The 26728-nt window shown below is 36.5% G+C and overlaps 1 protein-coding gene across 6 annotated transcripts in view; it reads left to right on the top strand.

Moving 5' to 3' along the window:
* Positions 1–6193: 6193 nt before the first annotated feature.
* Positions 6194–26728, top strand: part of Hsf (Heat shock factor) — an 86093-nt gene continuing 65558 nt past the window's right edge. For 5 of the 6 annotated variants that reach the window (XM_081761719.1, XM_081761729.1, XM_081761744.1 and 2 more), the window contains exons 1-2: positions 6195–6443; positions 15205–15313. In XM_081761719.1, the coding sequence (XP_081617845.1) occupies positions 6339–6443; positions 15205–15313 (214 nt within the window). In that variant the 5' untranslated portion in view covers positions 6195–6338. Of the gene's footprint in view, positions 6444–15204; positions 15314–26728 lie in introns of all 6 variants that reach the window. The other variant, XM_081761700.1, reaches the window with a different exon arrangement.

Here is a 26728-nt window from a genome sequence, read left to right on the forward strand (position 1 = left end):
AATTCTCGTATTGACTGACCAACATGAATGTTTAAATATTTCTTTGTTCTTCAGAAATAAACCAACACAATAGCAGTAGTTTGTGTATATGTGTATGTGTTCAAAGTAGCATAATTTGCACCCATTTGTTGTCTGAGTGTATTTGTGTATATTTTGTTGTTGTTGTTGTTAAAAATAAGAATCGTTCAGTTTTACGTCCCACGATTATGCTGCTTAGGCTAAACGAGACGGCAATGACGAGAAATGAATGCAATAGTGGAATGAATAAAATGGTAAGAAATGGGAGAACCCCATGAAAACCCAACAACACGTTGTTTATCCACCACAAGGTCCAGTTAGCGCGAACTGGGATCGAACCAGGGAGTAGCGATGAACGCTCTATCACTGAGCCACCGTGCCCCTTGTTAAAAATAAGGGAAGGAAAAAGCAAAAAGAAGAAGAAGAAGAAGAAGAAGAAGAAGAAGAAGGAAAAACCAAATGAATAAAACATATGGTTGGTACTTCCTTTAATATAGCTAAATTAATCTTATCACATAACTTCTCTCATAGAAATTGTACACTCAACGAACTAGGGAAAATTTGAAAAAGGAAAATTTTGTGTCAGAAGAGAGAAATTTTCTTACGGAAACCTACGAACACTGTTCAGCAGTTGGCTAGTATGTCTCCAGAGTGAAATACATGCAAGTACATTTATTTGATACCCAGAAAATTAAAAACAATTAGGTTTAGTATGGGAAACTGCAAGGTATCTATAAATAGTTACTTCGTGTCCCAAGCCTTATTTTAAGGTATTAGTTACTTCGTATCCTAAAGGGTAAACACAAAACAACTCATTTTGCTTGAAGAAAATTTATAAACGATTCATTTATCAACATCACGCGATACATTTTCCTTCTGTAAAATTTTAAACTTACCAAACATGTAATAAATATCTTGAATAATGGCTCTGTAAGATACTCCCAATGTGATGTTTCCGTAAAAATACATGAAATTGCTTCAAAGATTCTCCTCTTATTTTTTCCGAAGAAACTACCGAAACAGCTTTTATTATTATTATTATTATTATTATTATTATTATTATTATTATTATTATTATTATTATTATTATTATTATTATTATTATCAAACAGGTTTCCACTTGATAGGTAAGTACGAATTGGCTGGCTTCTCAGAATACTATTTATAAACATCCAGGTCTACATATAATGTAAAAAAGTAACTATATTTTTCCGACCAAAGGGTTCCTTATCTACTATGCATGCACATGTAGACCCTTACATATAGTGCGTGTGTGGGTAGGGATAGTTTGCAAAACAAACTAATTTATTTTATAAAATACTTCCTACCAAATAGTCCGGTAAAGGAAAAAGAGAATTGGGTTTAGAGAAGGGAAAATCTTTTCCAGATTTTTCAGCTTTTCGTGAAATTCCCTTACTTTTCCAAGATATTTTACGAATAAGCTGAATTCCGTCATTTTTCCACATTTTCCAGGTCAGTGGGAACCTGTCACATTCATTTTGTTGTCATTGTGACCAAGTAAGAAAGCGAAATTTAATTCACTTTCAGTTGAAAATTACTCCATATAGCCTTCTCAGGATAAAAGGCTGAGCCAGCAGTTTAACCCTTTCCGGATCCTGGCTTTTTGGGCTATTTTTAGACTTTCAGTCAAGCAGCTACTGTATCGTCACTATTTATCCTAGGATCATGGTTCATACCTCATTCTCTTCAGAATAGAGTTGGCTTTCGAATGGTACCACTTGCATGCTCATACCATATACCAGAAGCGGGAAAAAATCTCAAAGTGAAAATTTCGGAGGGAAAAAATTTTTTCTCGAACTTTGGCCCCCCCTGGACCCCTCCTGTGTGATCGTAGCCATCAAAAAAATCTGATAAATAGTACTTGGTATACTGAATGTGTGTGCCAAATTTCAAGTTTCTATCTTGAATAGTAAGGGCGGGATAATTTTTATCAAAAATTCCTACAATGCCCCAAAGTACCATAAAACACTATGATCTCAGGGAAAAAAATTCCTGAGACATCCCTAATTACCCTAGGACTATAATCCGCCAATCATTCTCTTCAGAATAGAACTGTCTTTCAGGCGCTACCATTCACATGTCTCCATCATGTATCTAAGGCGGGAAATTCCTGAAAAAAGGTATTTTTTGGGGCAAATTTTCCCTTTTTTCAACTTTTGCCCCTCTGGACCCCCCCTGTTTTTACGAAGAAATCAGAAAAAAACTTCTGGTAAATACTACTCGGTGGACTGAATGTTTGTGCAAAATTTCAATCTTCTACGTGAAAAAATAGGCCCGCCAGAAAAAATTTCCCTACCATGCCCCACTTTTACCCTATACAGAAGTATATTTGGATAAAAATTCACTGAGACGGCCCTAATTACCCTAGAATAATAATTCGACCGTCGTTCTCTTCAGAATGGAACTGCCTTTCAGACGGTATGACTCACGTGGTCCTATCATGTATGTAAGGCGGGAAAATGACGAAAAACGGGATTTTTGGGGTAAAAATCCCTATTTTTACCCTTTTGGCCCTCTGGTTCCCCCCTGTTTTAGCATTGACATCGGAACAAAAAATCTGGTACATACTACTCCGTGGACTGAATGTTTGTGCAAAATTTCAATCTTCTACGTAGAAAAATAAGCCCGCCAAAAAATAATGAACATACGCTTAGAAAATGAGAAAAGAAATTTTTGACTTATGACGTCATCACCTCCTATGTCTGGACGCAGGACGGTCTGAAACCATACGTAATGTCTTCTGCAAGACCTCTGGACTTGAAAAAAAAAACCGGACGAAAAAGCTCAAATAGAAGAGAAATAACGCAATGTACCATGAAAAGTGAATATGGTACAAATTGTACCATAGGATCCCGAAGGGGTTAAACCTCCGTAGCTCGGTTTCTAATTAACGCAGAGAGATTATTTAGGTGTATATCTCTTCAGGAAGAATGAAACTTTCCAACGGTGTGCATTTCATCTACCTTAGTTGTCCCTCAGCGGAAAGGTAGGGGGAAAGTTAGATATTTATAGTTCCCCCTCTTCCTCAACATTAGGGATAGCAAACTTCCCCAAAGGAGCTAAAACATAAAAGTGGTATCAATAGAGATAAATGAACATATTAACTAGTGATACTCTGTGTATGGCTGTTGGGCTTGCTAGAGGTGATTGGAAGGGGTATTGAGTTTACCCTTTACTTGCAAATTGTGAGACGCTGGCAACACTGTTATTTGCCGTATGCCGAAAACAACAATGTCACATGCACGCCAGACATTCGGAACAAACATATAAAAAATGAAAGGCGAACAATAGCAAGGTAGAAAAATTCGGTACATACGAGAAAATTATTCTGTATATATATCAGGGATGCAAATAAGCAACAAAATTTCACTAGCTCAAGAAAAAAAGCCACTAACCCACATCCCATAATAGAAATCATTTACTTACCTTTAGGGATGCGCACGAAACAAGATTTGTGGTTGTCTCGTCTCGAAAATGTGCTGTAAAAGTGATGTCTCGACTCGTCTCGTGCGCATCCCTACTTACCTTCGGTATGATATTAAATACTCGCCCGCACCGATGAACCACTTGCCATGGGTGAGTGGTTATTTGCATCCCTGATATATATATATATATATATATATATATATATATATATATATATATATATATATATATATATATATATATATATATATATATATATATATATATATATATATATATATATATATATATATATATATATAGTCGTTTGCCCTGACGCTGGAAGCCCTAGCGACGCCCATAATTGTCACAAAGACATGAACTATATCTCGTTAAAAAGCTTATGAGACACAGATTTCAACAAGGTACCTTTTGTGCCACCGGTATCCAACCCGTAAAAGAAGAAAGCCAAAAAGTCGGGAAAAAATAACACTTTTTCGAAGGTTGTGGGGCTCTGGAAACACTGTTATTTCTCGTACGCATGGGAGGCGCAAAAGCTACCTCTTCGGAATCTCTGCTTCATAAGCTTTCCAACGAGGTATAGCTTATATCTCTGTGCCAATTAGGGACGACGCTAGAGCTGCCAACTTCAGAGTAGATCAAAATATTTCGAAAAATATGTACAGGGTGATTCTCTTAGGAACCACGTTGGGAATTTTTTCTCACTCGGTATTGAACTTTGGCCCTTCATGTTTTACATGATTGCACCTAATGTCTGGCGTACACGTGAAAATATATATTTTTTTTCGTGCGTACGACAAGTAATAGTATTGCCAGCCTGTCACCCCCCCCCCAAATCTCAATTTAAAAAAAAAACCTTCTTCTTCTTCTACGAGTTCGGCAGGGGGCACAAAATTTAGCTTGTAGGAATCTGTGTTTCATAGGCTTTACAACGAGGTATCGTTAAAGTCTCTCTGACAATTAGGGGCGTCGGTAGGGCTTCCAACGTCAGTGCAAACGACATTATAGTATATGTACAGGATAATTTTCGTATTATGACCCTGTCGGTCCTGAAAAAGGATAGTAAAATCCTTTATGTTTATTATTCCAGCCAGTAAGGAGAAGGCGCATCAGCGATTGTGAGTATGCGCGTAAGCGAGGGTACTGAAAAGAAATGGGTTTTGACAATGATACGAGTTTTAATAGGACTTATCATGGTTTCAAACTAGTAAAGCTCAGGGTCGGATTTCCATATTTTGCACCCATGGGTCCTAGCGAAATTGCCTCACCGATCGCATCACTCTGCAAAACTTCCATTCCACTTCTTAAAATATTGCTTTTACGTTTGCTACTAAATTGTAGTTATTACTATTCGTATTTTTTATATTACTCATTTAATGTAATACATTTTAATTCCTATATCTGATGAGCATTTATAATACATTCATTAAAACTCACTTGTCTTCTGCCTAACCTATTCAACATAACATGGTGTGAAAGATGGCAAAATATAAAATAATTTTGAATGACGTAAAGAGTTAAATCATTGTACCTAAAAATTTTCCAAACGATATTTCTGATATTTTTGTGTATCAAAACTGCTTACGTCTTGCTTTGAGATCGGCAAAATCATTAATAACGTCATCAAAATGAAGTTTAACAGTCAAGTCATCTTAGATGGTTTAAACAGGTTGATGAACCAGTCTCTTCTGAGGAAAAGTACACATCAAATAGTTTTTTTCCTTTTTTTAATTCTTGACAATTAAAATGATTTTTCCAGCGCACAGTTAGTTGCTGGTGTACATAAAAACACTTTAAGGCAAATACTTATGATAGAATATAAGTCTTCGATTTTTTTCGATATGAGAAATTGGTTAAGTTGCGATAGTGACATTTCTTCAGCACTTCCCAACTTCCCTTGAGCTAAAAGTCTTTTAAATGAAGGCACTCAACAACAAGTGAAGATTCCTAGATGCCAACTGTATACACTTCTTGCAGAGAAGTCGCTGCTGTGGTGATTTCTTTGTCACTCAAGTTGCATAGATTTGTTAAGAAGGAAAATCTGTTCAGAAATTCATTGTAGACTGAGATTCTCTTGTTCAATTCGGAGAGAAGGCTGTTAATGACTACTACAAGGCTTCTTGAAGACGATGATCTGGCTTTTCCATCTCCTTTTCCTCTTCTGATGCAAATGATTTTGATTCATCAAAGAATTTCTTTCTTTATCTCAATCTTTTAGGCTTGTGTTCTATGCATATTTTTTCTCACCGGCAATCTTATGACCTTAAATACACGTTTCAGTTCATTCACAAATGTAATGAGAGATGTGTATAGACACAACTGTAGCTGCAGTCATATTATGATATTGTATCTGTTTACTCCCAGAATTAAATCTACTGAGAATGTCTCCCCTCTCCCCATAAGGCTGCCATAAACGAAGTTTCAGGAGAAACAAGTTTTCTTAAATATTTACCGCCCTAGTAATTTTTACTAAATGTGGTGCGCCAAATTACACCCGTACCGAAATTAATATTTGTTTGCTGTTTTGGATATTCGTGAGTCCAATTGCATTATATATTCCAAACCTTTTACTTTCAAACCTACCACTATCAAATGTATGTGCTCTAATTTTGACGAACAAAGATGGCGCATATATTTACGCGCAGAATTTCCTAGTTAATGCTAGAAAATAAAATGTTGCTTTCGATTCTGCCCCTATCGATATCTCGAAAGATATAACAGAGACATGTGAGTCATCTATAGGTACCATTGCGCATGATTGTAACGCATTTACTACATCGTCATGGCTGCTTGTAACTTGCCATGTATGGCATTTTGATAACGAGTTTAGTTATTTGTGTTTGAGATATTGTTTATAATTTCACTGTTCAAAAATGCATTCTGTTGCGGAAATTGGGGCAAATGTCCCTGCTTTTCTTGCCAAGCTATGGAAGATGGTCACGGATCCTACAACAAATGACCTAATTTGTTGGAGTCCGGTACGTACAAATAAATCATGATAAGCGATATTAGTGTATTTGTAGAGGTTAATACATTTTGTATGCCAAATTGTGGCAATACTATATAGATATTTAGAAGATCGTATTTTATCTATCATTTGTGTACCGTTTCGTAGTATACATTATTGCATATTACACAAATTCAGGAGTTCTGAGTATTTGAAATATCCGTTCACTTTAGAATGACATTGAGATATAAAATATTTAAGGTCAGTGGCTTGTGTGATCAGGCAACTGACAAATTTCAGAGGTCAATATTATAGTATTTGATGTCGATGTGAAAGTAAACATTCAGTGAAAATGTCAAAATAAAATCAAATGCTTTATACTAGTTTGCTTGCTCATTTATTAAATACAAAGGTAAATGAATATATTGATTACAGTACATGACTAGCTCAGCACTTAAAGTAATTTAACACTGTACAAGTGTATGAGGAGTTGGCTTTGTTTGAATTTGTTTTAAGTGTGAAGTCTAGATCCAAAATTAAAGTGCAGACTGACACTACACCAGCATACATATTGCTTACCGTATGTATGTGGTATAGCTTTCATCGGGGGTTGTGTCCTAATTTTAAAATCTCCCTTGTTAATAAGGGTGAACTGTACAATGCCAGGGTTAAGTTTAGAGTTACCCCTCCGCTTTGTATAAAAATCAGGAAAATTTACAGGAGGAATGAGTTAAGAAATTATAATTTGAAGTTTTTATTTGATGTTTAGGAATGTAAGTTCAGCATGAGAGTTATATTTAATACGAGAAAAGATAGGTGGAAGTTAGTACTATTTGCCGGATGCGGAAGCAGCATGGTAGTTGTAAAATATGGCGAATATGGCGAACAGGTGTAACGGATGCTCAAAAATAATGAAGAAAACCTTTTAAATTTTTGTGTAGCCCACGGAGTACTAAAATTAAGTGAAATGTAACAATTTTTAATACTTTAAGCACTTTTTTTTTTGTATGTTGCAAAGTCCAAGGGCACCTTCAGACTGGAGGGGCAACTCTAAACTTAAGCCCAATGCCAGCTTGTGTTTGTATCCGTACGTAGACACTAAAAATTACAATCGATTAATTTTAACAAAATTACTTAAACTTCCTAAACTAGCTTGCCCTATCGTACCCTATTCTCCTATACTATTTTAAAGCGGGTGTACTTACCGATGTTCAAGTTTAGCGTGTATTTTGAAGTTTACCCCTTTGTACTTTTAATTGAGTATGCTTGCGTAACAGGCATAGAAATCCTAACTCACTGGAGAATGTTGAGTCCGAAACGATCAGCGAGTATCATAGAGATTTAAAGCACCAGGGGGTAATTGTTTACAAAGCTGGTGTGGCTATTCTATCATATGTGGAGATCCCATATCGTTGTGGTATATGTATTATCGGTACCTTATTATGAAAAAGTGGTAACATGACATGTTGGCAATCAACAATGTACCAAGTTACCCCCTTCCACAAAATAAAGAACCAAGAATACAAATAGTACAACGATATAGTATCTCCATACATACATAATCATACTACTACTACTACTACTATTACTCATACTTATGTCGAGAACAGAACCCAAGCAACCCCTGCGGGGCTTATAACCCGTTCCTACTACTGCTACTACTACTACTACTACTACTACTAATGTTGAGAACAGAACCCTACCAACCCCTGCGGGGCTTCTAACCCGTTCCTACTACTACTATTACTACTACTTACACTAAAGCAACCTTACTCTACACTAAGCATTATAATGCTTAACTTACCTTACATTGTATGTAGGTATAGTCTACCGACCTCCACAAGACTATACTCACTGATTTCGCCCGCCACCAACTGGAATACGCATAAGAATCCTGCGTGCAATTTTCGATCTCAATCTAACCACGCCTACTCGTCACACTAAATAGTTCTCGAATGTTCTTTCCTAGTTAAAACACTTCGGGTTAATACACTGATAAGCTCGATCAGTGGCCATATATACATATAACAGGGCCACTCCCAAGTATTGAATGTAATTACACTTTAAAAATCATTTTAATGAAATAAGGATCTCATACTTCACAACACGCACTACCATTTAATATTTAAAAATTGAACGAAAAATAATCAATGAATTATAATTTTCTGCATGAAGCAACGAACTACTTACCAGTTTAAGTGTTCCGCCACACTCCAGAAATAAAACTTCTGCTACATGCGCGCGCACCCCCCCTCTACAATGTAAACAATCAACATGGCTTCCAGCCGTCAAATTTTATTACACAACATCTTTTATAATTTTTAAATTAAATTTAAAGCTACTTATAGATAATCTGCAATCTTTGTTACCACCCATATTAAATCGACAAAAGATCTACATAAAAATAAAGCAGAAAGTGCACTTCTACCTACTCGGGAAGTACCACACCAGCGTCGTAATATATTAATCACCAGTGGCTCCTGCTAATACACTGTTAGAGTAGAGTAAGCAGTTTCAGAGTGGTGGATGACTCTTTCATAAACATTGTTTGGTTCTATCCTATTTTAGGGTACCATAGGTTCTCGAAGTTTACAGAAGAAATATCTAATGTTACTTCAAAAGAGGAATCGGAATATAGAATAGAATATTTATTGTCATTAAACAACATTTGTTGCAATAGACAAGTTAAGATTCCCTGTTGTAAAGTAATAATATCAAACTATAACATATTACAGGGTATCTATCGGTCACGAAAAAGTTACGAAATCAGAAAACGGTCATGAAAGTCACGAAAAAGTCACGAAGTTTAGCTTTTGGGTCACGATTTTTTTTAACTGCAAATGTAAGTACAGATTGGAAAATTTTGTTCTATAAAACGTCAAAATTCACCATCAAAAATGTCTATGGCCGGCTTTAGACGCCACCAAATCGCAAGTAAAATACGTTTCTATAGCATGGATGAAAATTCGGCCTAATTCGCACCCAAATTCGTTCTTGAAAATATTAGGAAATCTTATGATTTGGTAAAGAAAAGGTTACGAAATTTTATTTTGGAATTTTAGTAGACACCCTGTATTAAGAAAGCAGGTAACCGTAAGTTTCGATAACATTTACGCATTATTCTTAAATTAAAATAAAATTTGATGAGAAAAGATTTAAACCATTGCATGACTGAAGATGAGTGGCCGAGTTACACTCGAAATATTGGACGAAAAATTGACTTAGTAGTAACATTACTAGAAGAGTTAATTTAAAATGCTTGTTTCTTATGAAACTAATAGCTTCACATTGCTGTTTTAAGAGGTTTATCAAAAGTTTGGAGTTGGTTTTCCTCGCACAATTTTGGCAACACGACATTATAAATATTTGGCGATGTAGTTACTTCTAAATCCTTAATTTGTGAGGATCTTTCACTGGTACCCAAGTTCGATTATCTGTAGATTTATCAAGGATATTCGAAATTAGTCAATGTAGAGAAGTTTGTTTATAACTTTTGAAGCACATTGAACACATCTTAATATAATAAATTACTCACAGACTTGCTTCTTATGTCAATTACATCCAATATTTCGAATGCTTAATTTGATCACTCGCCGTGAGGAACAACCACAGGCTGAAGCCGTTTTTTACAATTTCATGTGCAATACATGGGTGTATCAGCACAGTGGAAATTTACTACATAAATATCAATACGTGGTAGCAGTTCACAACTTCCAGTAAAATTGAAAGTAAATGCTGTTTTCTGGCTAATTCTTTAATAATTTCTAATGTCTGAAAATCTTCAAGGGTAAAAGATAACATATGATTGAACATGCACATTAGAGCCACAGATCTCACAGAAGAATTTGAGGGAAATGTCGATATACGTCTCGCTAATCGTTACGGTTTAATGACTGAATATGTGGGAACAACATGCCCACCATATTTTTAGAAGTTAATTATTGGGGAACCCAGAAATTATAGTCAGATAATGTGTACCAGTGGGTATCCTATCCCAATATCCATGTTTATCGCTTAGGCTTCTAAAAATAGGGGGTCAGCCTTAAAAACCCTCCGAATATGAAAAAGTTATAGAATATGAGTTAAAGGAATAATAGTACTAGGTTAAAAGATCATCTCCGAGTCCCGACAGGGCAGAAGCCATTTCGGGTCTACCAAAACACCTTCAGTCAAGCAGATCACATATGAGTGTTCTACATTGAGGTACCTCTAATATTAAAACAAACGTGTTTCAGGCATATTAATTAAGGAAAAAAAAACTAAGCACTGAAATGAGACTTAGAGGGATATTGTTAGGTCATAATTACAATTTCACCAACAAAAATCAGTTATCAGCTTAACGATCTTTAATACATTTTACTTTCGACACTATAGTTTATGGGAACGTTCACTTTAACTCAAACAGAAGAAGAAAGTATCGTTGTACCATCATCATCTCCGATTTTGTTCAGACTTTTTTTTAATGAACACTATTCGTTCTTTTAAGGGGCCCATATTTTTGTTTTGTAGAAAAACAGTTCAGCGAAACAATTGGTCATCAAAGGCGGTAAGTATAATCAGGGTTTGCCCAAGTGGGCCCAGCCCGAAAAAACTTTTTTTTTAATCTTTTTGTTAGTATATTATTGGTATAACTAAAGTGATCACATTGAGAGTTATTTTTATCAGGTTTTGAACTTTCTTTGGGCGAATTATATGCTTTCACGTTAAGGTAGACAACAACATTCAACATAACACCTTTAAAGTTCTGAATGCACTGAATGAATGGATAGAAGAAAAAAAACTCAGCTTGAGATAATTATAGAACAAACTAATGTGGATTATGCGTATAGCCTATTTGAAGTAAAATAAGCAATTTTATATTTTAGAAAATACTTTCCGTGAACAGTGTGCTTCCTTACTCGGCGCCGCCGAGGGACGTTATGACTCATATGTTGACGGGTTTAAGGTCATAGGTGCCGGTACTAACAGTAAATATGTAAATACATTAGTATTATTTCTTACCTTTGATGGTAACAAAAGTGTTCAGTAAAATTTGGTTTTCCAACAATACCAGTTTACTTCAGTCATTTGTTGCTACCCTTCAAATAAGCATTCTGTAGAATCAAGACCAGCAATAGCGTAAAAATTCTTGTCAAAATTAAGAAGCTTAATGCTCGGAGCTTCCAAGACTACGTAACGCCTACTATTTTTAGTGTTGAATTCAAACTTTAGTATTAATGAAAGTTTCGATATACAGTAAAGCAAGCTGCATTTTCAGGGAAAACCCGTCGTGAAAGAACTGTTCGGGAAGTTCCCACAAAGCATCGGAACTGAATACTTCAACAGTAATACTAATTATTACGCTGGAAGATATTTAATTTCATATATGACACCTTGAAACATTTACTTTATAAAATATGAATGAAAATATCTTTGTTAATTGTTTTAATTTTCAAAAAAGAACCGTCTTGCAACAAGTGCTCGGGAAATTCCCGTAATTGAACGCACAAAGCTTCGAAAGTGAACTTCAGCAATAAAACCATTTATTTTACGTTGAAAAATATTTATTTCACATAAGACATTTTGATGAAATTATGTCTTTGTTTTAAATTAATATAGCTATTTGCTGTTCATATTTGGCGAACGTCACTGTGGCTCCTGGGAGGACTCGATCTACATTTGTTTGTTTGTCTACCTATACCACACAGTGTTCAACTTTCGGTCTTATAAATTTTCAGGATACAAGCTGGAGACACTCTAAATTTTCTGTGTAGATTTTGGTGGCATACCAACGAAAAATGACAAAATGGCGTCTTTTTTTTTTTTTTTTTTTCCAAAGTAGCGGATATCCACGCTACAAAGGACAGTTTTTGGTCTTTCAAGTTGAAATTTTCAGAGTAGAAACACGAGAGACTAAATTAGCTGTATATATTTTGACGGCATAAAATAGCGGGTATCAATGCTGCAGGGTGCAATTTTCGGATTTTTTAAGTTGAAATTTTGAGGGTAGAAACACAGGGCATTCTGAATTTGCTGTGTAGATTTTCTCGGCTTTCCAATGTAAAATTTCAAAATACTGCCCATTTTTTCAAAACTGCAGTAAATAGAAAATTGTTGCAAGTTGTGACAGTGACAATCTTGAAATGTAAATCAAATTTTAACATTTTTACCCCAAAGACATTGAAATATTTAGGGAAAAAAAAACTGAAAATACCCGAAAAAACCCACTGGGCCCAGGTGGGTTGGGGGTTTTCAAAAATACCGGGGTTTTTTCAAAGCCTGAGTATAATACTACTTACCATCTTTACTATCTCTACTAGTTTCTACACTGAATGGTGATCCGAAGTTGACCATCAGGAATTTTCACAATGATGAAATGATCTACATTGTAACAGGGTGTATTATATACAAGGCCAAAATTTGACATACTCCCAAAGACAGGAAGCAGAATTTCATATTAGGTTCCACACAAGAAATAAATTTCCTCTAAATTTAATCCAGCTCACATAAAATGAAATAAAAAGCAGCAAATATTTGTGTAGAATAAACTTAATTCTAAGAGTTAGTGATTGATATTTAGAGTGATAATGTACTTCGATAATTACATTTTATTTACTAGTCTCTATTACATATATACAGTGCAAACAGATGCTACCGTTACAAATTTTTATTGTTTACAAAATTATGTGTGCTGAACCAGGTGTTGCTGTGTATACTATGAAAAATAAGTGTGTTACTTAAGGGAAGTCGAAAACGATAAAACTATTTATTAACTTCAGAACTAATTGTTTTTAACCAGTAAGTAGGAGAAAATAATGACAAAGTCAGGTCTTGTGGGTTTCTTCCATAGTATTTTCTTCTGAATCGAAACATCTATCTCGTTTGGTATTCAAATTACAGGTCTGCTATCCTGTCCATGGGCGCCCGAAGGAGGAGGGTAGGATGGGACCTCTCTGGCTCACGAAAATGTATATTAAATACCAGACGTAATATAGCAACCATGGAATGGGCTCTCCTAGAAAATATTCTTCGGGCGCCCATGATCCTGACTGGGGACCTTTGGCTTTTCTTCACCACTATTTTGACATCGAGGGACTAAGAATGTCAGTTAAGTAGGAGTAGTGCAAATCAAAGGCGTACGCATGCATAAAGAAATCAGTTGTACAATTTAGGTCAACTTTAAGTCCAAAAGAAACCGTTGAAATATAAATGTCACTGTTAATATTAAACAAATTGAAAATAGTTCGGAAAATGTATCGGTGTCCAAATATTGGTGTCCATTTGCCGACACCGATACTCCCAGAAGTAGCCGATATCACCAATGGCGATATATCGGTACATCCCTAGCTTATTCTTGTAAACTCCCAGCCACTTTAGTCTGTGAATTGTGTGATCACTTAAATGACGTCTCAGGGTGAGGAGAGCACACAAACTTGGCGCTTTCGCACAACTGTAGGTTTGAGATTTCTAATTCGGAGTTATCTAAGGGAGTCTATGTGGCAGTGCATAAGTATTGCCTCTTTCAAAACAAGAAAGTCATATCCCACATCACTGTTTCTAGCTCAGTCTTCATTAAGAAGGGAAGTGTAGAAAGTTCATAAACCAATAAAAGCCGCCTCGGATTTCGCACAACTTAGAATGAGTGGGAAGGCAGTGTGGGTGTTACAAGAATTTCCCTGTATAAAAACACCTATGATTTTTATTATATACATCTATGTAATATTAAGAAACTGCACATATCTGTAAACGATCATAGTATAGAGTTATAATTTTCATGCTGTAGAATTTATCAGGGAAAGTTCATCCTATATTTAAATATAGGAAGGACTGTAGTAATGTACTATAATTGAGTTTCCAATTTATTAAAAAAAACATTCCGCTTTAAAAATTTATTCAAGATACATAATTGACTGATGGTGCCGATCTCCATTATTTTCCGATGTTTCTGCACATTTTAAACGGTCATACTCTGTTCTCCATGGAATATACAAATTTAGTTTTTCCTTATTTGTATCTGCTATATTGAGCTTAAAACAGTATGAGTTTAAATTTTTATTATTCTTTCTTATCTCGGAGGTCAGCTTGGCGAGTTGTGGTTCAGTTCATACGCTTTGAATTGCTAAGCATCGACCTCAAGTGTGGAAACTGGTCAGGGAGGGAGCTTACTGGGTAGTATAATGGTTAGTACATTGGCATGGAAGGTCAGAGACCCAAGATGAGTAGTGTAGCCATACTTTTGCATACTTTGAATTTTTACGGAATTCGCAGGTACAAAGCATGCACACCCTGTAAATAAAACCCGATTAATTCGTATTTCAGAGTATATACGCAGTTCAAACCTAATGGTTTCTCGTTAATATTGTACGCTATATTATGCAAACACAAGACGAGTTCATGTGATATAAATAGCTGTACAGTCCTCAAGAGTGGAAATATAGGCTGGTGAGGGAACTGACTGGGTACCATTCAGTTAGTGCACCGGCAGAGTAAACCAGCTGGGGTTCGATTTCTAGTGAGCATTGAATTTTCATCGAATTCCCACCTTTACATAATAAATTATCAAGTTCGATAGTATATCAAGTTTCTTAAAAGAGCTGAAGATTTATTATGTAAGATTACAAATCAATACTCCTCAATAACCACGTGCAGATAGTGTTGATAAGCAGTTAGCGGAAGGTATACAAATATATTAATAAATACGAGTGCTTAAATGTAGTTCAAAATTAGTGCTGCGTTCAAAATCAGCCATCATATTCGTAACGTTTACTGTTTTACACAACAGGGTATTAATGAACATTAATTTCATTTTTCAGACTGGCACCAGCTTCCTAATACGAAACCAGTCACAATTCGCCAGGGAACTACTTCCATTATATTACAAACACAATAATATGGCAAGTTTTGTGCGTCAACTGAATATGTGTAAGTATTGTTTTCTTCTTTTATTATTTAACATAGCGGGTTATATTCATTTTGATTAAACATTAAAGGGTCATTCCATACGAATTCAGCAGATGCATGTTGCTTCATAGTCACAGATTTTTTTTTTTTTAAATATAGAAAGGTAGTGTGGTCTAGGTAGCAGAAATGCAATATGAGAGTTTTTTAATAGTTACTGCAGAAAATACAGGATGTTCAAAAAGTGAATTTCCATATCTCAAAAACTATTTGACCAATTGTAATGATTTTGGCCTTGTTTGCAAGTGGAAGGTCTGTACAAACTGAAAATGTCATTTTTGCATGTGTAACCCCAAAAAATCTCAGAAAAAAATCTTGTGAAATAGACAAAAATACTAACCAAAATAACACCCGAAATGACAGTTTTTTAAATGGTGAATTCCAGCTGGTAAATCAAAATAATTTGGTATATCACATTATCATCACATACACAATAACATAAAAAATTAAAAGTGTATTATTTCTGACAATAAAATTATCAGCTTTATTATACCCTTACCTGGTTGCTGTCTCACGCTTTAGAAGAGTCCGTATTTCTGCTAACAACACATTTGTCACAAATTGAACAGTTGTAGCACACCAGAAGATATGTAGAAGTACGTCAATACTGTGTAAGAATTAACATTCACATAATAGAAGGCAAATGTTCCAATTATACATCGTTATTAACAAGAATATAATATGGTAATCACAGTATGTCCAAAAAAGACGATGGTATAAAGGTACAGCATGTAGAAGCTCCCACCGAGAAATACTTACAAATACTGATTCTGAAAGAGGGACAGGATATTGTTAGTATCTTCTGCACTGATGTAATATGTTTGTCTTGTTGATGTGATGGGAACATTGAGGATCTTCAAGACATGGCCTGTGAGGATCCAGCATATGTCAGGAGTTAAAGGCCAGATGTAAGACGGATAGACCATTAGGATGCATGAACTGTACTTTTAAATCACCATTTTCTTGTGAAACATCAATGATCTATCCCAACCACCATTTTCCACAATAAACACAAGCTATGTACTGCTCTGCTTGTAACTCATTAACTTGTGGCTGTACATGTTCCCTTTTACCCAAGTGTACATTGTGTGAATGAAGAGAACCAGAAACTCTGCGCACTTGAATTGTTTGAATTCGGTATGGGGATGAAACTATGATAGTACCTGATACCACGAATTGGCTGTGTATTAGTGTACCTTTTCTCCAGAGCAATGGAAGAAGCAGATATTTCTAACGATAAACATACAACACTTTGATGCCTGCCAGTGATATTTTTGTCTGCATAATTCAAGAGATCTTCAGGATTAATATCATATTATCTTTTGGGTGTTTAAGACTGTTGTGAGTAGCCATTCGTTTCACAGTTGCACTAATACCATCACATGCCGTTTTACGATGGCTTGTGCCAAAGAAATGCCACTCCGCCATTGTGCCATGATTTTCCAGATGGTAGCACATTTTTGTGAGGTTTTTGTAATTTTTAAACTGTGCAGCTGAGCAATCACTGAAATACAAAATATGGGCCACTTCCGGATCAACATTTCTAATATGAATAACAATGTGTTTCTGAAATGACCAAAATGTATTTGTATCATGCTGCAAGCAGTCACATTACACACATACAGAGGTGACAGACCGACCCAGAAGCATCTCTGAAATAGTCCAGAAACGGATGAACCGTAGCTTGACAAGTACTCCAATGGAAACTCTGAATGGCATCCTGAATTACAACGGAGTAATTTTCAGAGAAATCAGCAATAATGATAATTGTTTCTTGCGTTATGTTCCCCCTTGATATTTGAAAAAAAAAAAAAAAAAAAAAAAAGTGCTCTGGCATTTAAAATTGAAGTGATGAGCTGTAAGTTTTGAAAGATTGGTAACCAGTTTGTCAATAAAGTCATCCCATGGCTGTTCTGTGCATGCAGTAGTTGATCTGTCCGTTTCTTCCCACTGGTAGTACTTTATAGTATCTACAAGGATAAACATTTCAAATTGCAGCAGTTCTGACTTGACAAACTCTTCAGGTGGATGCAGCGATGAATCGTGCATTCCTCATTCTCTGATGTACAAACCAATTTTTGGAGCATACCCTTATAATCTAGTATGGCTTGTAGCATCAGCTTTACATTTTGATGATACATGCACAGACAGAATGTATTCCACAGCTTACAGTGGTCACACTCCTTGGGACGTAACTGGCAAAATTTAGAAAATTCAGCTTTTTTCTGTTGGATGTTTTTTCTTAAAATATGTAAAGATTTCCTTCAAGTTGAATAATAACCTCTTCTGCTTCAACTCCCTCCCATTCTCAGTCGACACAGAGACACAATCCTTTTTACCAGCACAAACTCGACTTACATAATCATATAGGTAAAATTCTTGAAAACATTTTATAGTATCGTTGCTTATACTTGCACCTTTTCTTTTGCCAGGTTTGGATAGAATACTTTTGTGTCTGATCGTACGTGCTTGTCTAACCATGTACTCATGTGTTTGAAAATATTCCATAGTCTGTGGTATAGTCATGAGTTAGGAACTAGCCAGTATTTGCACCTTATCTGGGATGGTATTTGGTCTAGGAATTAATTCGTGCGGGTGGACAAGAGATGGCGCAACGAACGGAGCGTCCCACAGTTCCGTGTATCCACACATGTGTTGCAAACCCCTGTCATCGCGTATCGTTCGTAGTATAGGGCAGTGGATTAAAGCGTCAACAACACCAGTTTGTAGTTAAGTGAACATGGCGCAATTTGTGCCTGATAAAGTGTTTTTGCGGGGTGTCCTGCTGCATTACTTTAACATGCAGAAAAGTGCGACTGAAAGTCATCGTATTTTGGTGGAAGTGTATGGTGACCATGCTCTAGCTGAGCGAACGTGTCAGAAGTGGTTTGCACGGTTTAGAAGTGGTGATTTCGGCTTGGCAGACCAAGAGCGAGCTGGACAGCCAAAAAAATTTCAAGACGAAGAATTGACAGCATTGCTCGAGCAGGATTCGTGTCAAACGCAGGAACAACTTGCAGCAGCATTAGGCGTTGATCAAACAACAGTCTCCAAACGCTTGAAAGCCATGGGAATGATTCAAAAGATGTCACATTGGGTTCCACATGAATTGAAAGACAGAGACGTTGAAAGACGAAAAACCATTTGCGAATTGCTGCTTCAACGACAGAGCAGAAAGGGGTTTCTGCATCGTATTATTACGGGTGATGAGAAGTGGATCCATTACGAGAACCCTAAACGAAAAAAGGCCTGGGTGAAACCAGGTGAACCAGGTCCATCACAACCAAAACGAGATATTCACTGTGCAAAGGTTATGCTGTGCATATGGTGGGATATGAAAGGTGTGGTGTACTATGAGCTGCTGCAACCGTGTGAAACTATGAATGGAGAACATTATCGACGACAGTTAATGCGTTTGAAGCAAGCTCTGGCCAGAACACGACCAGAATGGGAGAACAGACATGATAAACTTATTGTTCAACATGATAACGCTCGCCCACATGTCGCAAAACCGGTCAAAACCTATTTAGAAAATGTCGGATGGGAAGTTTTACCCCACCCGCCGTATTCACCAGACGTTGCTCCTTCGGACTACTACTTGTTCGATTGCATGAACAACGATTTGATTGGACAGCGGTTTACTTCTTCAGAAGATATCGAAACATGGGTCTCTGACTGGATCGCTTCCAAGGATGAGGACTTCTTTCGCCACGGAATCCGTACATTGCCTGACAGATGGGCGAAAGTGGTGGCTAGCGATGGACAATATTTTTCTTAAGGTATTTATGTATTTTGTGTTTGTACTACAGCTTCAATGTGTGCGTACCAACCGCACGAATAATAATGAAAACGAAGGATAACCAGTTCTCCACTCTTTATTTTTTTGGAATGTTTTGCTCAATGAACACCATATATCACTGACATTATAATTACTTGTGTATGTAGTATGTTTGCTTGCAAGAAGAAAGAAAACACTGATCATACATGAATTAAAAAACTCCAACCGGAAGTAGGCTCAAATCTTGCAAACGGTGCGAGATTTGAAAAAGTAATCGAAAAAAATCTCCCCTTTATGGTATCTCTTGCCAATTTTTATCAAGAATTCTTTCACTTGTGTTTGTAAAGGGACACTCACAGATGTGAGGAATAACAAGGAGATTCATGCTCATATGTGAATGATGCGCTGCGTAGAGAGCGCAGGTTCAGCTAGTCTATAAATTAAAATGCTAGGATTATATGTTTGTCTCCAATCCTTTCGACAGTGAGATCTCGAAAACCACAAGTACTAGAAACGTGCTGTTTTAACTGGTCGATTCCAAATTTTATGTAGATTGTCCAGTTCTCATTCAAATTTTCAAAATTCGTGTCGTTATTGTTTTATTTAACATTTTAGGGGCCCGTTTTGAACCCATAAGATTAACATTGTTTCAGGCCAAAACTACGATATTAGGCAACCATTAGAGAAGTTACGTATGGTGGGTTGACGGACATTGCAGGAACTTTGCTCAAATCTGAATGTCAAAACCTATTTATTGCATGCTGGCAACTTCAAAGGCTTCAAAAGACGCAATGAGGCGTACTCGGACGGATATGGATTTACTAGAAAAAAATATTTCCACTTTATATCATGTTACTTCTACAAATTTGCTACAAACTCACTCCCAACATCTATACATAGCAATTTACTTTCTTTGAGAGTCTTCTATCCTTTACTTGTATGAGTAAGGAGAGATGCACAGTGGGAAGTAGATCATGGTCATAACAGAATTATGCGCTGAGTAGATAGCGCAGGTTCAGCTACTTGTTTATTGTTTAAGAGTAATCCCTTTTAAAAAAATAAGATGCTTAGGAAAAAAAGTGTTCAGGAAGTTTCTTGTATCCATTGCCGTTGATATTACCATGAATATAAAAAAAAGACCAGCGAAAGTTACTTAGGGTATCTACTGATGCTTGAATACTGCAAATTTCAAGAAATGTTTGTATCGATACTGGAAATACTGAAAGAAATGTAAAAATTTTCTGAGACCACTCGAGATGGCAGCCTCATCATCTGGGTGAATGTTGTGATAGAGTTAACTGGCCAACCACTGGAGTTTGAAATTTTATATGTAGTTCGTTTGTTTATTTTAAATGTAGTTTGTATTCATTTAATATTTGTCAAGTGTCAAGTCAATACCATTTCTATGTAAGCTTAAACATTAAACGTGTTACCTTTTGATATTTGTAATTAATTTGTCTTCTACAATAGGAATGTTAAAAAAAAAAATAATACAGTGAATGAGGCGAGGAAAGGGTTAGCTGTGAGGAATAAGTGAAGAAAAATAATAATAATAGCGTACTTATTCTCTCTGTGTTAGGACATGGATTCTGTGAGAAATAATGTCCAAAAAACGCTTTTTTTTTTTTCCTGTTTTCTTTCGTTCTTCCTTGGATTTTAATCCGCCAGTTTCTGTGCCTTCTTGCCATTAGATTATTGAAGAAGACTTTGCTTTTTCAGGTTGTTAAAATATCACAGCATACAGTTGTATGTGGCACCCACCTTTTTCTTTCAGTTCACTGGAATATAGTGGAAATTTTTCTGGCAAGACAGGAAATATTCAAGTCAATTCCAGTAGACATCCTCTTGTTGCTTATGTGCCACGTAAAATTTACTATAATATTGATAATTTAATCTTGCAGTTTACGTCCCACTTTTATGCCGACTAGGATTAAGGAGATGATGATAATGATGATAAACGAATGCAATGGAGGAATTAATACAGTAGAAGGGAATGGGAGAACCTCAAGAAAACTCACGCACAGGATATTTGTCCACCAAGTCCACGTGGCGCGAACCGGGATTGAACCAGGAACCTCACGCACCATAAGTAAACGCTCTACCTCTGAGCCACCGCAGCCGACTTGGTAATTTAAAATTGGAAAAGCTTGGTCCTGGTCGATGCGACTATGCTTCATTCGTGCTCATTCACAGAAATCTAGGTAATAGTACAGGTGTTTCAACATCTGAATAATATACGAGGGCTATCCAGAAAGTAGATTACGTTTTGGAATAAAAAATCAACAAAGTATAGGAAACAAATTTTATTATATACAGATGAAAGCCACACACAAATACTACTTTTCGACATAGTCACCATTCAAATTAAGGCATTTATCGTAGCAATGTACGAGCTTGGAAATTCCTTCGTCGAAAAATTCGGCCGCCTGCGACTTCAACCACTTCGTTACCTCTTCTTGCAGCTGTTCGTCGTCATCAAAACGCTGCATAGCCAGCCACTTCTTCATTGCTGGGAATAGGTGGAAGTCGCTCGGTGCCAGGTCGGGACTGTACGGCGGATGAGGAAACAACTCCCACTGAAAAGATTCAAGAACTTCACGCGTGACATTTGCCGTGTGGGGCCGGGCGTTGTCGTGAATCAACAAGATCTTAGAGCTCAACATTCCTCTGCGCTTGTTTTGAATTGCTCTTCTGAGGTTTTGCAGAGTTTGGCAATACCTTTGAGCGTTTATTGTAGTGCCTCTTTCCAGGAAGTCCACCAAAATCACACCTTTTCTGTCCCAAAAAACAGTCGCAATCATCTTCCTTGCCGACATTGTTTGCATGCATTTCTTGGGTTTTTGGGGAGAACCTGTGTGCCCCCACTGCATTGATTGCAATTTCGTTTCACAGTTCACGTGTTTCACCCATGTTTCGTCACCAGTAACGATGCGATCGAGTAAAGAGTCACCATCCTTATTGTAGGCGTCCAAAAAGTGCAACGCTGCAGCCATTCGCTGATTTTTGTGGTCCTCTGTCAAGATTTTTGGAATCCATCTTGCACAAAACTTGTGGTAACCAAGCTTTTCGCTGATGATTTCGTGCAACAAACTTCGCGAAATTTGTGGAAAACTCAAAGAAAGTTCCGTTATTGTGAACTTTCGATTTTCACGGACTTTAACATCGACTTTTTCGACAAGTTCGGCAGTCACTTTGCTGGGTCTCCCACTTCGATCTTCGTCGTGAACATTGGTTCGGCCATTTTTAAATCTTATGACCCACTGTCGCACTCCACCTTCAGTGATAATGTTGTCCCCATACACTTCACACAGCTGCCGATAGATTTCTATCGGTTTACAGTTTTTTGCTGTCAGAAACCTTATTACTGCACGCACCTCGCAGCTCGCGGGATTTTCAATTAACGCAGACATTTCAAACCATCACAGTATCTTAACGGAGCACAGCACGAACCTCTCACTAGCACGGCTAGATGCCGACTGAGCTGCGCAACGCTCTGACCCCAAGATGGCCGCGCTAGCCCCGCCCCTAGCGGACACAGACGAAAACGTAATCTACTTTCTGGATAGCCCTCGTATAAATGCTAACGGTAGAAGGTTATCCTTAAGTTCCGCAGTGCGAATGGTATGTAAAAGATAGAGCAATGTAATTTTTTCGTATTAGATGTAAGAGCCATATAAAACTGTAGATAAGGAGGAATCAAGCCATAATTCCGTTATTTCTTCAAGCTATGAGTGTTACGTAATGGAGGGTCCTTTAGTTATGGCATGGAGTTTTTACTAGAAGCATTTCAAGTTTTGAATGGTTTTTCGTGTTTGTTTGGGTGACAAAGATTGCTATACGTGGTTGCGGTGAACCGTCGGCTATAATACACGTGTAGAGATTTTGGTAGTAGAATGAATTTCCACGGAGACAAATATTTCAATGAGATTGAAGCGTGTGAAGAAAGATGAACCGTGTGTAACAACGTCGAATAATGTTCTGTGTAACAAAATGTGGTTTCCAGAGATTGAAGATTTATTTATGTGATGATAAAAGAAGCATTAGGAGCTCCCTCGTGGTTGTATGGATAGCGTACGGATCTTTGGCATGGGAGACCCGGTTCAATTCTCGACGGAAGCTCACGTGGTTTGGGTCCCATGTTAAGCTGTGGATCCATGTCTCATATAACCTTGCTGCTCAATGGGACACTAAAGTCAAATCCAATCCAAGAGGCATTAGATATTGGATCCTTGTCAGTTTATGCAGTATTACAGGAACTAAAATTGAAGATGGTTTTGTCATGGGAACCCCATTAGTAATAGTCAGTTTAAAATTATTTGTGAAACCTTAAACATGCTGAACGAAGGTAAATAATATATAATTTCGAAGATCGTTTCTGGTGATGATACTACAGACAGTTTTATGACTTACCTGCTCCCCATTGCAACTATGTATGGAATCATGAAAATGATCAAACACCACTATATATTTCCTGCATTTTAGAAAATTCTAGGTTTATTTTTCAATCAGCGATACTGAAAAGGAAAGAATAGAGTTTCTAGAGGCTAACAACAGACTGTCTCTAATATAACCTGTTTGCGTGCGTGACTTTTGTCTGCTTTTTAACCTTACATGCATTTGAGAAGAAATCAGTTTCATTCAGAAGACTAAATTAAAACTACAATGATTCAAATGTTCAACTTCACTTCGAGAAAGATTGGTGTTGGGTTTTGACTTGTGGAAAGAAAAGTTACGCAGGTGTATTGTTGCTGAAAATACTTAACTTTGAATACTTATAAAAAAAGACGGTAAAAAAAATGTTTTCAAGAGACCCATAGGTACTTAATATTGTAAAACGTTTGGAGTGACAGCCCTCACATAGTGCAGCTGATTCTGGAGAAATTTAGAATGTTGAAATCTGGAACTCCGTCCTCCGTAGCTTTAGATGTTTGAACAGCTATAATCTTTTCATGTTCTCGGATAATCATATGAGGAACAGACTATTCAAAAACAAGAACGATCTGGAGAACGACACATCTGCCTTCTAGCCTTCCTTCTATCGGAAGGAATTGAAATGCATGTTTCGTTGATAGTAGATTGTAAACTGCAAAGCCAATTACTTACAGTAAATAAATCCTTGAAACATTTTAGAATAGATTAGATTTTTCTTAAGAATTTTAACAATATCTGCATGTTTGTATCAGGAGGTGTTTTTTTTTTTTTATTTTTTTGGGGGGGAGGGAGGGTTGAACCAGGTTTCACTTGGTTTAAATAATTTGCTCTATGTATTTATATTACATTTGGACAGAAATAGGTTTGTTTCGCCTTGGTGTTATTATGCAACAACGGAGTTATGCTGGAAGTAGTCACATAAACTTAAAGAGGATCCAAACCGCTTCTCGGCTTACATCCGAAAGAAATTGTCCTCCATTTGGACTCGAAACCGGGACTAATTGGCCACAAATGCGATGAGTCTGCCGACTCACTCACGAAGGAATCCTGATAAAAATACGTTGTACTGATCTGTACATACTTGTTAATATAATTGTCAAGAGTCATTTCAGAGTGAAACCATTATACAGAATTATATATAAATCGGGAAGCTCTCGCCATGGTGAAAATCCTGTTATTACTTGAAATGCAAAGCAATAACGGGATATGTAAAAATTTTAAGGTCAACGTATCATAATCAGTACTCTAAAACTGAGGTATTAAATTACAAATTTAATATGTAGATATTATTCAATAAAATTAAAACAAAATCCAATCCAAGCTAATGTTGGAAACTACATAGGACAATAAATTTTGCCAGTTTCTATCAATATGTTGAAGCAGCCTTCGCTACTTTATAAAACAGGCATTCAGACAAGCAGAAATATAGAAATATACAATTTGGTTTAGTTTCATATATTTAGGCTTAACATCCTTATGTAATACCGAGGTTATCAAGAAGAAGACTTGCTTAAAATTACATCCGAACCGCTACTTTGTTTACACTTGAAAGGGAAGTTGTGGTTCGAACAAGAATTGAACATGGGACGACTTTATTAAAATGTGAAAAGGAGATAAAACTAATGCAGATGGTTTGATATGTGGAAATGTCAGCATGAAATTCACACGATTTAAAGCTTTTTGCTCAAACCAGCCAACCCTGGTTTGTATATAGTAGTGAACTTAACCGTTCGTACCATTTGGCACCTATATATTATGGTTTTTATGTACCGTATGTGTATTTGTACTTTTGTCTGGACATAGTTTGAAAAATGATTAATTCGTTGTTTATTGCATATCACTAAATATTTTACGGACAATAGAATCGAGATTGTAAGATAGGCGGAATTCAGTTGACATAATATAGAAACAGGAGACTAGTTTTTTTTTGGAGTTATCGTCCTCTTTCAGTATCGCCGTTGTAAACAACGTAAACACCTTGACTCGGATAAACAAACTGAGGTAAAGAACGAAGCTGTTACGTAACTGGTAAAACGCCAGATTCTGGACGCTTACTCACCCTGACCCAGCGAGCGGTATTTATTTATTTATTTATTTATTTTTGTTTTGTAAGAGAATGTATTGTATGCGGAAGTCAGTATCGTATTTTTCTCGTTAATAACCACTCACATTTCTATAAAGTCAAAGATTTATAAATTACTGATCCACACGAACATTAATGTTAGCTGCCAAAGTGGGCGTAACTTATAGACATCATCATGATTGGTTAAAAAAAAAAAAAGAAAAAATAAAAAAAGAAACAATGACATTAAGTAAAATGTTAAGAAAGATTGTATTAGGATATTCCTGAAATAGTGAAACACATTCCGAACAGAGTACAAAATTGCAATAGATGTTTCGTGTTACTTCATACAACACGTTTCGTAAATATTATGTAATACGGTGTAATAAGATATTTTTGTTTCTAAAGTGTTCGGAAAGGAATTTTTTTCAGTGTGTCATACCGGGGAGTTGGCATTCGGTTTGTTTATTGCATATCACTAAATATTGTGAATTCGTGTCTGACTGTAATTCTGTTAGACGGAATTTATTATTCTTTTTTAGAATATTTATGTATATGAGTCATCAGTTCGTAAACTTAAAGACTTTCTTTATCATAGTTGAAGGCTTAGCAGTGTGATTGATTACTAACGTATGGTGAAAAAAAAAAAGTTGCAACACTGCAAACCCTGGCAACAGTGGACCATGGCAAACATGAGCTATGCAGGAAGATTAATGTATCTGTCGTGCATTAGCAAGCGCAGGAGATGAATGACGCACAACGAAATGAGTTTGGCGTTAAATGAGGAACAGTAAAATAATCGTGCAATATTGGAAAGACAATCCGAATGTTAAAAAGTCAGACTTTGTGAAACACTTCCAGAGTGTGGGATATTCAAGACGAACGGTGTATAATATTGTGTCGAAAGCAGAGAAGGGTATGAACGTGGAAAAGAAGGTCGGCAGAGGACGGAAATCGACTTTAAGTGATCCCAAAGTGTTGAGAACTTCGAGAAGCTACTGCAGGTAAGGTGGCAAAATCATACCGAGAACTGGGTAGGAAATTTCACTGTGATAAAAATACAGTGAAGGATGCTTTACAGAAAATGGGAATTACCAGACGTAAGCGG

Source organism: Thermobia domestica, chromosome 1 (genome assembly GCF_964235325.1).
Source record: "Thermobia domestica chromosome 1, izTheDome1.hap1.1, whole genome shotgun sequence".
Taxonomy (NCBI): domain Eukaryota; kingdom Metazoa; phylum Arthropoda; class Insecta; order Zygentoma; family Lepismatidae; genus Thermobia; species Thermobia domestica.